The 12,793-nt window shown below is 43.6% G+C and overlaps 1 protein-coding gene across 1 annotated transcript in view; it reads left to right on the top strand.

Annotated features, from left to right (window-relative positions):
* Window positions 1-12,793, top strand: part of CYP26C1 (cytochrome P450 family 26 subfamily C member 1) — a 217,025-nt gene that overhangs the window by 181,086 nt on the left and 23,146 nt on the right. Inside the window, exons 5-6 of the mRNA XM_069611362.1 lie at window positions 7,729-7,884; window positions 8,899-9,537. Of these exons, the coding sequence (XP_069467463.1) occupies window positions 7,729-7,884; window positions 8,899-9,537 (795 nt within the window). The remainder of the gene's footprint in view (window positions 1-7,728; window positions 7,885-8,898; window positions 9,538-12,793) is intronic.

Genomic DNA, 12,793 nt, shown 5'->3' with positions numbered 1-12,793 from the left:
TTTCCTTTCATATACGAGGCGAATGATCTGCCCGACACTTTAGGTCTACTAGAGAAAAGCCAAGTTTAACATGCTGCAACCCCGGGAGATTGAACAACATCACCTAGAGGTGCGCTACTTCCTGCCCATTTCTGGGAGCTGCAGATCCTAAGCCACGAAATAGCTGATCTAAATGTGCCCCCACAGCTCAGCTCTCTCGCTGCTACCTCCACGTGGATTGCAACATTGGGGGAGCCATGAGCAAGACAACGCAGCCGCTTCAGGAAATCATGTCTCCCTATCATTAGCCAACTCATATCCAATAATAAACAAGAAGATTAACCCCACACACTACCTAACAGAGTGAGCACTGGAGGCTTGGGAGCTGAAACGCACATCTTGTTTATCACATGTAGAAAGATGACGCAAGAACACATATCACAATTTATTTCATAACACATCATAAAACATACTTAATTTGACCCGATGGTCACAATCCAACATAAAAACAACACAAAACATAGTTGTTAAACACTATTTTTTTAAAAAACAGAAGCTGGTTATATAACAATAGTTGCCTTTGAATTCTGCTAGTGTATCACAGGATACACTATAGCTAAAGTGGTGTTAGTAGCTGATGGGTGACTTCAATCAGTGTAATTCATAACAGATTTCGAAAGAATCGCCATATTAATTGTGTGGACAGAGGTAAGTCTGTTTCCAGCCTTATTGTTGACTACGCATATAGGTCCATTTCTGTTCGTGAGAGGATTTAATCGTTATAAGGCTTTCCTCACGACACATTGAGCACAGGTTTTTCGGGTCTGTAATATCGTGTTATCTGAAAAACCAGGTAGGCACTCGATGCTTTTGAACAAATACAGTTAGGCACTTTCAGCACAACTGTGTGTATGACACAACGTCCTACTCTGTTACAGATCATTATTAGAAGCACAGTGTGGTGCCGCCTGTCTGCCAGAGATGATATACACCCTCCGGCATTGTATATAAAAAAAAGGTACGCATTCATGGTCCGGTGTCGCTGACATTTGTTTGGGTTTGAAAAAATAATGACACAGAAAATGATGCAGTGTTCCCTTCCTCTTCTCCCCTCCCCTGCACCCCCATTTTCCCCTTAAAAATAAATAGAACGTGCTCATGTCTGAGTCTGGGCATGACTCTGTAGAACGCTAATAATAATATAGTAGAACCTAAACTATGTAATCAAGTATCGTAGTTGTTCACAAATAAAAGGAACACATGTGTTTTGCACGGATATTGCAAACCAAATAAGTAATTATGTTGTGCACTGATAGTGTTTACGAGGCAGGTGGCACGTCTTGCCCCGTCTTGCCCCGTTGTCTAAACTCAAATAAGAGGTATGAACCATAATGCCTGGTCGGTTAAAATGTGTTTTTCTTATTGCAGATATGCTGTGATCAAAATGCAATAGTGTCCGTTAACAAGATATAAGAATATGTTTTCTGTCGCAGATAATTGACTGACATGAAAGGTAGCACGTTGTGCAACTAGACACACCTGGCACGTGTGGAGGCGGGTAGCTGTCTTTGTGGTATTTTCTTTGTCTTATAGATTTATAGTAGTCCTTTGCCACACAGCCCCCTAAAAAAGAGGACTTCGCAGCTCTAACTGCTTCATTTCACGTTAACACGATATTACAGACCCGAAAAACCTATGCTCAATGTGTCCTGAGGAAAGCCTTATATGAACGATTAAATCCTCTCACGAACAGAAATGGGCCTATATGCATAGTCAACAATAAGGCTGGAAACAGACCTACCTCTGTCCACACAATCAATATGGCGATTCTTTCGAAATCTGTTATGAATTACACTGATTGAAGTCACAGGATACACTAGCAGAATTCAAAGGCAACTATTGTTATATAATCAGCTTCTGTTTTAAAAACAAATTGTGTTTAACAACTATGTTTTATGTTTTTTTTTTATGTTGGATTGTGACCATCGGGTCAAATTAAGTATGTTTTATGATGTGCTATAAAATAAACTGTGAAATATTTTTTTGCCTATCCGACCCCGTCATCTTTTTACATGTGATAAAAAAGATGTGCGTTTCAGTTGATTTGGGCTTTGACCTAGCTCCCAAGCCTCCAGTGCTCACTCTGTTAGATAGCTTGTGGGGTTAATCTTCTTGTTTATTATTGTGACTTAGCCCTCTCCCTACGAGCCCCTAAACAAAAAAAAGAGGACACCCCTTCAGTTAGCTCATTGAGTTTCCCTCTGCCAACTCATATCTGAATTCCCCTCGGAGTTGAACACCACAGAAAATTGCTGTTCCTAGTTGTGCCCTACAGACCTTTTTGACAGCAGCATTCCTTGGCCTCTAAAATGCTTAGTAAAGAACAGGGTAACCCTTGCTCTCCTCTTTAGCAAAAACTCACTCTTGGCAATCTGACAGGACCATTAAACATTTTATGTCATTTATTGCCTGCGTAATAGTAATTATCCACATGGGTTATGATTCAAACGCCATGCAGATGCTATAGTTTGGAACTGTAGCATGCCATCACTACTGCTTGTGAGAAGTTCATCCTCAATACTTTTTCTTTACGAAGGGAGTTGAACAGTTGCTCTCTTAAGGTGCTGACATTGTCAGCAAAGGCAGGATGGCAGTATTCTTCCCACCTCAGTTTGGGGCACCTGCATCCAGATCAGTATGTCTGGGTGCATCCTTGGGCCCTTTTCTGGAAAGCCATCGGTCATTTCGCTACAGGAGCTGTTTCTGAATGCTATCAAAGTTTGCCTTGAGGTCAATAAAGATCACATATAGCAACTCCTTTTTTATTTAAGACATTTTTGAACAATCAAACTAAGCTGTAAGATCTTGTTAGCCTTCTCTCCCCTTTTTCCAAACGGCTTGAAAGGGGGGCAGTAAATCTTAGTAACCAAGATTCCAGTCGATCCAAAAGGATTTCCCCATAGGCCTTCCCTAAGCCATCAATCAGGATCATTTGTGGGTAGTTCGTTGACACTAGTATATCCCTTTTTTTATATAAATCTCTCCACGTGCTAGGTATTATCTTCATTAAATTCCCTTCCCTCCCCTCCTCCTCACTGTTACTCCCTCCTCCACGCTGCTGCTCCCTCCTCCATAGTATGACTACCACTCCACTCACCTTTTATTCAGGCACCCTCCTTTCAACCACACAAGCACCTCACTGTCACTTCCTACACGTCCTCACCTAACCACACTCATTAGGCTTTACGCATACTCACAATGCAGTACCAGACCACACCCAAACAACCCATAACTTCCTGTTTCCTGGGGTTGCGTTTAGCCCCCTCCCTGTCGGCTGGTTGATCTACTTTCCCTGGCCCTGTTTTCTCCACCCAGGAGGTGTTCCATACAGCAAGAACTTGATAAGGCCCCTTGAACACCGCCACTTTCTCTGCATGGAGTTGCCATTAATGGCACCTGAACAGTGTCCCAGTTGGTGTTGGGTGGGTCTGGTCTGACTGCCCCTAAAGTAAGTTAATTTTGGTGGGATGGAGCCAACTGGTGGGCTATGGGGGCCACGCCGGTTCGCTTCCCGGGCATGCAGCGTCTGGTATGCAGCTCTGGCTCCTCTATTCATAGCATCTTTTCCCTGCCACTCGCACTTGGCTTCCTGAGGGTTTGCCGGTCTCCTGTTTGCTCTCTGCTAACTCTCTTTCTCCGGCGGTGCACCGGCTTGCTTTGCTGTGGGGAGCTGCTGTTTGCTCTTCTTGCTGGTGCTCTTTTCCAGACCTCAGTGTATTTCTGAAAACAGAAGAGAACACTGGGCGAGAACTTGGAGTCAAAGGTATGGGGTGATGCAAATGGGTACTGCACATAAACCAGGTGGCACTTCGGGGGGCAGGAATTGGGGCCCTCTCAACTGCCGCCTGCCTCCTTTGTGAGAACTGGATCTGAATTTCTTCCTGGTAGGCCTCCCACCCCAGGGTGTCATCCCCTCTTGACAAGAGCAGGCTACTGACCTGGTCACACACGATTTAAATGTAATTTCCACATCACTGTTGCAATATTTTCTACAGTAATATTTGCAGTATTTTCTACAGTATCGAAGAGAGGCAACAGTGAGCCACAAATGACCAGAATTACACCTTCAGTATCGATATCAACGCACTAAAAACCTATGTCCATTATTTCTTATCAGAATATCAGCATCATTCTTTTCTTAGGGTACAAACTATTAGTGGATGTTTTCAAAAACAGAATTACTGGGTCATGGCCCCTCTCCAAACACGGCTCTTCCCGCATATCGACAGCTACAGCCAACCAAACATAATGAAGACTCCCTGTTTTCCGTTTTTGCAGTTTTTTCAGTTACATACAGACTGAAATCAAGTTGCTTACTGCCTGTATTTATTCATAAAAAATGTAAAAAAAAAAAAAGCTGGTCTTTCTGATTGGCTCGCTATGGTGTTAATCATGCATCGCAGGCAAATACCATTGAAGACTGGCAGCATGGAGAGTGTAAAAGTTGTATGAAAAAAGTATTAAAGTTCTTGAAACTGCTGACACCATATTTATTAGGTCAACAGCAAACCCAGGAGAAACCATTTATTGTTATTGTATAAATGGGGCTGAAATTGATGTGAAATAACCCAGTTCAATTTGCGCCCTTTGTGAATGTGTTTGTGTTTAATAAATGCATTTTTCACACCCGAATAAATGCAGAAACATGCTGGTTGCAAATTATAATTCTGTTTGACAAATGTGGATAAATACAGAAAAAGTACAGACGAAAATGATGGAAAAATAAATACCATAAGACCGGGAGCCTCTCTTTGAAGTAGGTTGGGCTGGAAAGGCGGCTGGCGGCGGCCGGCAGATGGTCATTAAGCCTAACCCAAACATGACAGATGCCATCTTGAATGCCTTCTGGAACTCGCAAGGTAGTCCATTCATTGTTGAGTAGTCCTCGCCTTCCTGATTCATGGCTTTGCATGCAGTACATGGCATTGCGTCGATCTTGGAAGTTCCTTCATGTGTGCTCGCTAGTCGTCAGCATTCCCGGGTTGTGGGAGAAAGATCTGCAGTTTTCCAGGGTGCCTGCTTCTGACCGCCTGCATCATGATCTCTCAATTCCTTTGCCTCGAGCCCCAAGCAAGGTTGGGAACTTTTATCAGCTCCATCTGTGAACTCCACGTTGTTGAACGGACAGGAATTATGCTTGATGTTTGCTGACTTGTAGCATGCTTTCTAAACATATTATTTCTGAGGTTTACATTTGGAGGCGTATATGAATGGGATTTCACTGGTCTGTCATAATCAGCTTCTGGAGATGTTTGATGGTCCCGACGAAGTAGGATTTTGAATGTACCTTGTTGAAGTTTCTCTAACACCCTTGATGGAGGAGTACCGCGTCATGGTGTGGTTGGTGATCTACGGGCTCCCACTCCTTCCACCCTCAGGGAGGCATTGTGGGTAATGGCCAGACCGCCCTACTCTCTAGCAGCTCGCCTCCCTTACATGATAATATCGGGAGTTCCTCCAACTCACCACAGGTGTGACACTAAACAGAAACCAAGCTCTGTAAAGCTTGTCAAATACAATGGCTTTTCAGGATGAAAGTATGGCTGCAGATGCAGCCTTTCAGTGAGCTACTGTGGGATATAATTAGCCGCACATGCCAAAAGCATGGTCTATGACCATAGAGAGATATTGAGGAACGATGTCATGGATGCCACCCATACTGCTTTCTTAGCTCTAACTCTTTTCCCTCAATTCTTCCCTGCACAGGCATCCTCTGGTTTAGTAGGTCTGGCGAGAGAGATCTCACTCTCTGCCAGCCTCTGGCAGGTACAGGTCTTACAAGATGGAGGTTAGCTGCTCGGTCAAGCATGACCTGTGCATGTTGCTGAAAGATCTGCTCCAACAGCAGCCATTGTTTTAGAGTCAGTGGAACTGTCTAAGGAGGAGCGGGAGAGTTTTGAGAAATATGATTTTGAAAGCATGTTTCGTTTCCCTGCTGTTTGGTACATTACCATGTTTCCCACTTCATTGCTGCATTACATTGTCCTGGTGTTATTATTTTTTAAAATATGGCTTCCTGTATTCGAGCTGTTAAGCTTTATCAGAATTCCCCAATCCATTATGGTTGCCATTGGCCGAGCAGATTCTGCAGTCTCCTTCCTTCATCTCCACAGTGCAGTGCATTGGCATGTTGGGAGCACGTGCAGATCCCAGAAGGTGAAGCTGCGGGGAGTCCTGATGTATTTAGTTATTTTAGGCTCCCTCATGCCCTTGACACCCTCCGCCCCTTGGCTGGCACCATTATCATTTTTGTAACACCCCCTCGTCCTCCATGTTGTGCAGCGTCTATAGCTGTTTGGCTGGCTGCCTGTTGGAGTGCTGATAGAATTGAGTGACCAGCTAGGAAACTGTTATCATCCTGGAATAGGAATCTTTATAACAAGCATGGGCAGAGCCAATACGTCAGGCTTCATGAATGTAGATGGCATTTATCATGTGGCGCAGGGAAGGTTTTTGAAAAACTATATAGCCCTCTACCTTTAAAACGCCGGACCTATTGGCTTTGCCTGTGCTTGTTTAAATCAGCCACTTACACAGGCAAGCTTATTTGAGTTTTGCAAGTTGGGGGGAATAAATGACTATACAGGTCCTCCCGATAATCACTTATTACCACTTCTTTCAGCCACTCTTCATATGTGGGTGCAGGGCCCTTGTGAAGCACTCTGAATACCAAGGCTTTGACTGCCACAGATACGACAGCACTTTATTACAAGTTTTTAGTGAAAGCGCCTAGAAGCTAAGTCTGTGGTATAGTTGAAATGTTCTCATCAGTCTTGACATTGTCTGCCTAACACTTTCCAAATGATCTCTTATAATAGGGAAGGCCCATGTTATATGTACAGAATCAGATTGTGTTACGTTGCACACTTACAAGTAGTCGGAATAGCAGGAGTGTGTGTATGTAACTTTTTTGGTGTGTAATATAACGGATTATGGCACTCGAAATGAGTGAGTTTTTGCTTGTAATTGAAAGATATGGTTCTGCTCTGCCTACAGGCCAGGCCCCACTCCTCGTCTGTGAATTTGGCATGCAGCATGTTTCCCCCATCTAATATGTGCTTTACCTAGCTCGCCCCTTCCTCCTAGTCTCTATTCTATACATTGGAGTAATAATGTGCGTGTACCATGGGGTGGGGCTGGTAAAGAGTGGACCACGGGCAATGTAGAACGCTTGAGGGCATCCCCAATGTATACGCCTTGCAAGTATGGAAAAGCCTGAAATGTATGATAGATTATCAAGCATTGACTTCAAGATCCATAGACGTTTTAACGCTTTTCATGGTGGTGATAATGATAATGATAATGATGTGTTATTTATATAGCGCCTTAATCCAAAGCGTTTTACAGAGAACATATTTACATACAATATCGCCCAACCGAAATTGGTACTCTGGTATATCACAAAGTTCAGGGTCGATAGCTCATGAGTAAAATGGTCACCTCTGAGGTGAGGCAGCCGCTGCTATGCAAGTATTAATCCCATCAGAGTCAATTTAGCCCTTCACCCACCCAGATATTATAACTATTAGAAACTACAATTGAACGTATTCTCCATGGAAATGATGTCCAGGTCCTTGCTTACCAGTAACCCCCATCTGCCACATTGATGTTTTCCCAAAATCCTGCATAATATCATTGATCAGCTTCACATGACAATATGGATCACACATTTGCTTTTGTATTCCTAAGGGTATTAAAGCCCGTAATACTTTGCATGAATACATGGAAAAAGCCATAACAGAAAAACTGCAGAACAATGAGCCCGGCGGTGACAGCGATGCTCTGGATTTTATGATAAACAGCGCCAAAGAACATGGAAAAGAATTTACCATGCAGGAGTTGAAGGTAATTCAAACTATCTTAAGCTTGTGTCACGAGAATGTTACTTTTATTTGCCCCTGAATCTGGAGCGTGCTAAGCCCTGTTTTGGGGACCCTGGGTCAAATGGATTAGGTGACAAAACCATAAGGCTAACCCTGGTCAGACAGCCAGAAGATGGTGAAGTGCGAGGGAGATGGTCATGAATGGCCAGGCAAAGCAGCCAGATTGTAAAGTTCTACACATGTGTGCTAGTTTCATGAACAATTTAACCATGTGCTAGCTTCATGTAGGACATTTTGTATTTTAGATTACGCATGCCATTGTCTCTCGCTTTCACTCTCGTGGCTCTCTCTATTGAATCCCTTCTGTTCTCCCGATCTCTCGCTCTTCTTTCCACTTTCAGGCTCCCTCTTCTGCTTACCTGGGTAGCCGTTTTATTTACCAGGTCTTTGCTTTCAGTGTGTTCCTTTCCATGCCACCGTTGCCCAGCATTCATGCAACAGCGCAAGGGGCCGTGGAGCGAAGGGAGAACAAGTGGATGAGTGGGTTGGGAAGGGGAAAATCCCAAATGTTATCCCATAAGCGAGGTTCCAGAAGCCGGAAAGAGAAATCAACTCACAGGGGACATCTTCCACCACCCTGTAATAGCGCAAGTGGAAAGCACGTACAACAGTGTCCAAGGAATGGGACATGCCGGAAAAAGGGATTCTGTATAATAACCCTGTTCCCTTACTTGCGCCCTTTTGTTGAAATGAGTCTAATTACTTTCATTGCAGCATTCTATAGCTGGGCGTTGGTGCTCCTTATAATTGGCAGCTTTTGCAAACCGCTTCACTTATCCCTATCCTCTCTTGAAAGAACTACCTCCCCATCTACCCCATTTGCAGTGTGACATTGGGGCTTCCTTTCATTTACTAATGCACACGCTAAACATATATGCTAGGTGTCTCAGTGTGAGATCAAGTTACACAAACATAGACTGTGGTTTAATGGTCATACAATTGCATTTAACAGGAACTCATTGTTTTTACCTTGCAGGAGTCCGCTATTGAACTCATATTTGCTGCTTTCTTCACTACCGCTAGTGCCAGCACTTCCCTTGTCCTTCTTCTGTTGAAGCACCCAACCGCTATAGCTAAAATAAGCCAGGAGCTTGCTTCTCATGGAGTAAACAGGCCCTGCCAGTGCCCTGTCTTGTCAGTCCCACCTAAGAACTTTACAGACACACAACGATCTGAAAAAAGTCCTTTGATTCGTGGAGGACAGAGCGTGGGCTCTGACGACCATCATCAAACTACTCTCATGCATCCAGAAGGGACCCAGAGGGAACGTTGGCAACGCCATGAGAAGACAGCATCAAACACTGTTGAGGGCAGCCATCTTGAGCCACGTCTGGGTGCCAATGTGCTGGCCCAAAAGGAAGAGGAGGAACTCTACATGAATAATAACTGCAATGATGTCAGTGTTGAGCAAGAAAGAACAGAGCTGGTGTTCAACAAGCAGGAAATGCCTCGGATAGCGGAGGCTGTGCAGCCATCATGCAAGTGCCGTGCCAGTCTAGGACTCGAGCAGATGAGCAACTTGCGGTATTTAGACTGCGTCGTGAAGGAGGTCCTTAGACTACTCCCACCAGTCTCCGGAGGCTATAGGACCGCATTGCAGACCTTCGAGCTCGATGTAAGTATGTCTTCCTGTTTTTAGGGATAGCCGATGATAAAGTTAAGGTTTTACTGGAACGTACAAAGCCCGTGGCTGCTGTTCTTTCACTTGAGCATGTATGGGATAATTGGTGAGCGCATATTGCTTGATGGGAGTATATTATTAATCAAACATGGGCGACTCAATAACCAATTGTCTACATATTTCAAGCTGCTAATAGCTATCGATCTATCTTTAAATTCCTCCGAGATCTAAGTTAAATATACTGGGCTGTAAAACTGTTTTTCAGGAAGACTTGTTCGCTATTAGTTTCCACATTTTGGGAGATTTCCAAGTAGCATTTCTTTAATTTGCTATGGACTAGTGGCTTGTTCATTCATGCTCTTTTGGCTAAAATATTGGGCTTTTTCTTAAAGTTTTAAATACACTTAAATCTGTGACTGCGATATACTTCTATTTCCATCCAATTATTTCCTATACCTGTACATTCATGCTATAACTCAACAGGGACAAAATAAAAGCAAAGCAGGGATTAGATGTACATGTATCAACTCTTGTCAAACAGGAACATCCTTTAGTCACATGCTTTGAATATTCACTACCATCAGAGCATTTCAGAGATTTTGGCTTGAAGGTCATATTTGCTAAGCGGTAACTGCCAGAAGCAGCGATCAACAACTTTAACAAACCATGGCAGCTCTTTTGTCTTTGGAAGGGAGGGTCGCTTAATGTTTCAAGCAAGATGCGGTTGTGTGTTACGATGTTGAGGATAATGAAGCTAAAGAAAGATTTGTGTAGGTGAATAACGTATTACTTTCTGGTATCAGATGCCCTTTGGGCACACATGCTTTAAGGTAAGTGGGGCTCAGAGGAACGAACTAAACAAAGGAGGCTTTATAGAAACTGAAATAACCTCAGATTGTGTTTAAAATGTTAACGATTTGTACAATCTACCATGCTGGCATTGTCTTTTGGCAACACACTTTGGAAACTGAAAGGTTGTTGTGGGTCAGATTTGCAAAATGGTAGAACATGAATTACTACACAGAGCACGCATGTCACTAACTCATGTAGCACCAAGTATGACCATAATGAAGGTCACTGCCATGAGAGATGTTCTGTAAATGCATGAAGGGGGACTACCATACGACTGACTAGTGTGGCATTAAAATCACACACAGGAACTGGGTGCCTTAACATGGGTAAATTATCTTAAAACCTCCAAACAAGCTGTACGCTAGAGGTCCTTTATAGAAGTTATTGTTGATCAGCTGTTTTACCATAAACTGTCATGTCACAGAAAAGTAGTCTTAAGGAACTTGACTATCTGGTGGAGCCGCACCAATTCAGGAGACACAGTGATAAAATAAGCGATGGTGGGCTTGTATTCAGAAAACCAACCTTAGGATAGGTGTTCAGCCTAGGGGTAGCCAACCTTAGTCTAGGGCACCAAGAGGCATATATGATCCGAGCGCCATGCCAAGTCAGGAGTATCAGTATTACCAATGCCCAAATGCTGCCTACCACAGCTCTACTTTGGTGGTCAGAGGCAGAAGCAAAGTGAATACATAATAGCATAACACCAACTGATCAAAGGGCATTTCTCAGGAAGATAATTTCCGATAGTGTGAGCATATAACTTTAGTGCTTCCGGGCAGAGTCACAAAGAATGTCCTCTGACTTACGCTTCACTTGAGACCTGTGGAGGGCTGTTCAATTCACACAGATGAGACGTTAGCTTGAGTAACTCTGACTTACTCCTGACTATGTCGGAGGTACTCATGGTACCTTCATTGAGTTGAAGTTAAGGTTAGATTTCATCCAGACTTACTTATGGTAATGTCTTTGGAATTCAAATAGCCCTTTCCAGGTTTAAGTCAGGATTAAGTCGGATTTGCTCTAATTTTCTTTATGAATTAGCTCAGTTGTCTTGAATGTGGATGCAAGGAGGTTCACCTCTGTTGTGCTCTAAAAGGTGAAGATTTTTCCTTAAGACTTTCCTTGAACATCCACAAATTCCTACTCGCCCTGGTTGGTGGAGTCTGCTGACAAATTCAAGCTGCAGCATACATTGTTGTCAGGATTATATAATTTGGCAGGGACTGATCCAGAAGACGGAGCAAGACAGTTCCACGTGGCCCTTTTGGAGCCAACTGTTTTGCCTGGCACGTTGGTCTCCGGTGCCCCATTGGCATACCCGGTTGGCCACGGCCAGCAGGGCACAGGGACCTAAGAGCAGCGTATATTTCCTTATGTACTCTCACCCAACCGCTAATAAAGCTAGTGGTTAGGATGACAGTATATTTCAGTAATGCACGGCACTCACTGAATTAAGCTGTACTTTAACTGAAGGTTGCTGTGTTCCTCATGTCATGTCATGTCATGTATGCAGCATACATGACATGTGGGACAGAGCAAATTATGAGTAAGTGCAGATTTTCTTTTTTTTACTGTGCTCTGTGTATTCCTTAAGTATACTGTCATCCTGACCAAAAGGGCACCTGGCTAGTGCAAAGGGGCACCGCCAAAGGATAAGGACTGAAGAAGATCCATTTCATGCCAATTTGTTTCAGCGCATCATTCCTGGCTACTTCCTCAAATAATATGTGACTGAAGCGTCTTGTTTGAAATGAACACTTTTGTTCGCACTCTGAAACACTTGTGTATGGACGCGATACAAAAAAAATCATAACATATCAAAGACTTACGGATTAAGCATGCAGCTCTCAATTCCACACTATATATAGTTGTGTATCGCTAACAATGTCAACGAGTCCAGAGAAAAGGTAGAGGTATGCCACACAACACTCTCCCAGGCTACAAGGGGAGAAAGGAAAGTCAGACCCGTGAGTAGCAGGTATTTTACAAGGCTCTCGTCCAGCCTCCATCCCATTTCCCCTTCCTCTTTTATGTTCACCCTACCTTTGGGATGATAAGTATTGTCTGGAAACCTACATGAGCACAAAAGCTGCACATGGGAAATCTGAGTCCGTAAGTGACTGGGCTACTAGACCTGAAGCCAGGTTGGGATGGAAATTGCAGGATGGAAATCTAGGGGCTGGGGGGGATTGAAAGTCAAAGAGGGATGGAGCGAACAGTAAATTCCAATAGTAGTGTCTTGGTGCTCTCTTCCCATCTCATCAATTCTGAGGAACAACACAAAGTCCAAGCAACTTCCAATTCACAATCCAAGTCTGTGAAACGTAACTGGAATCAAGTGCCACCAAAGAATACCAAGCGTCAGTCAGAGGGAGATCCATGAGATGTAGTGTGT

This window comes from Ambystoma mexicanum, chromosome 8 (genome assembly GCF_040938575.1).
Source record: "Ambystoma mexicanum isolate Mex_15411 chromosome 8, UKY_AmexF1_1, whole genome shotgun sequence".
In the NCBI taxonomy this organism is placed as follows: Eukaryota; Metazoa; Chordata; class Amphibia; order Caudata; family Ambystomatidae; genus Ambystoma; species Ambystoma mexicanum.
Note: the sequence above shows the minus strand (reverse complement) of the source record. Positions and strands in the feature narration are given on the sequence as shown.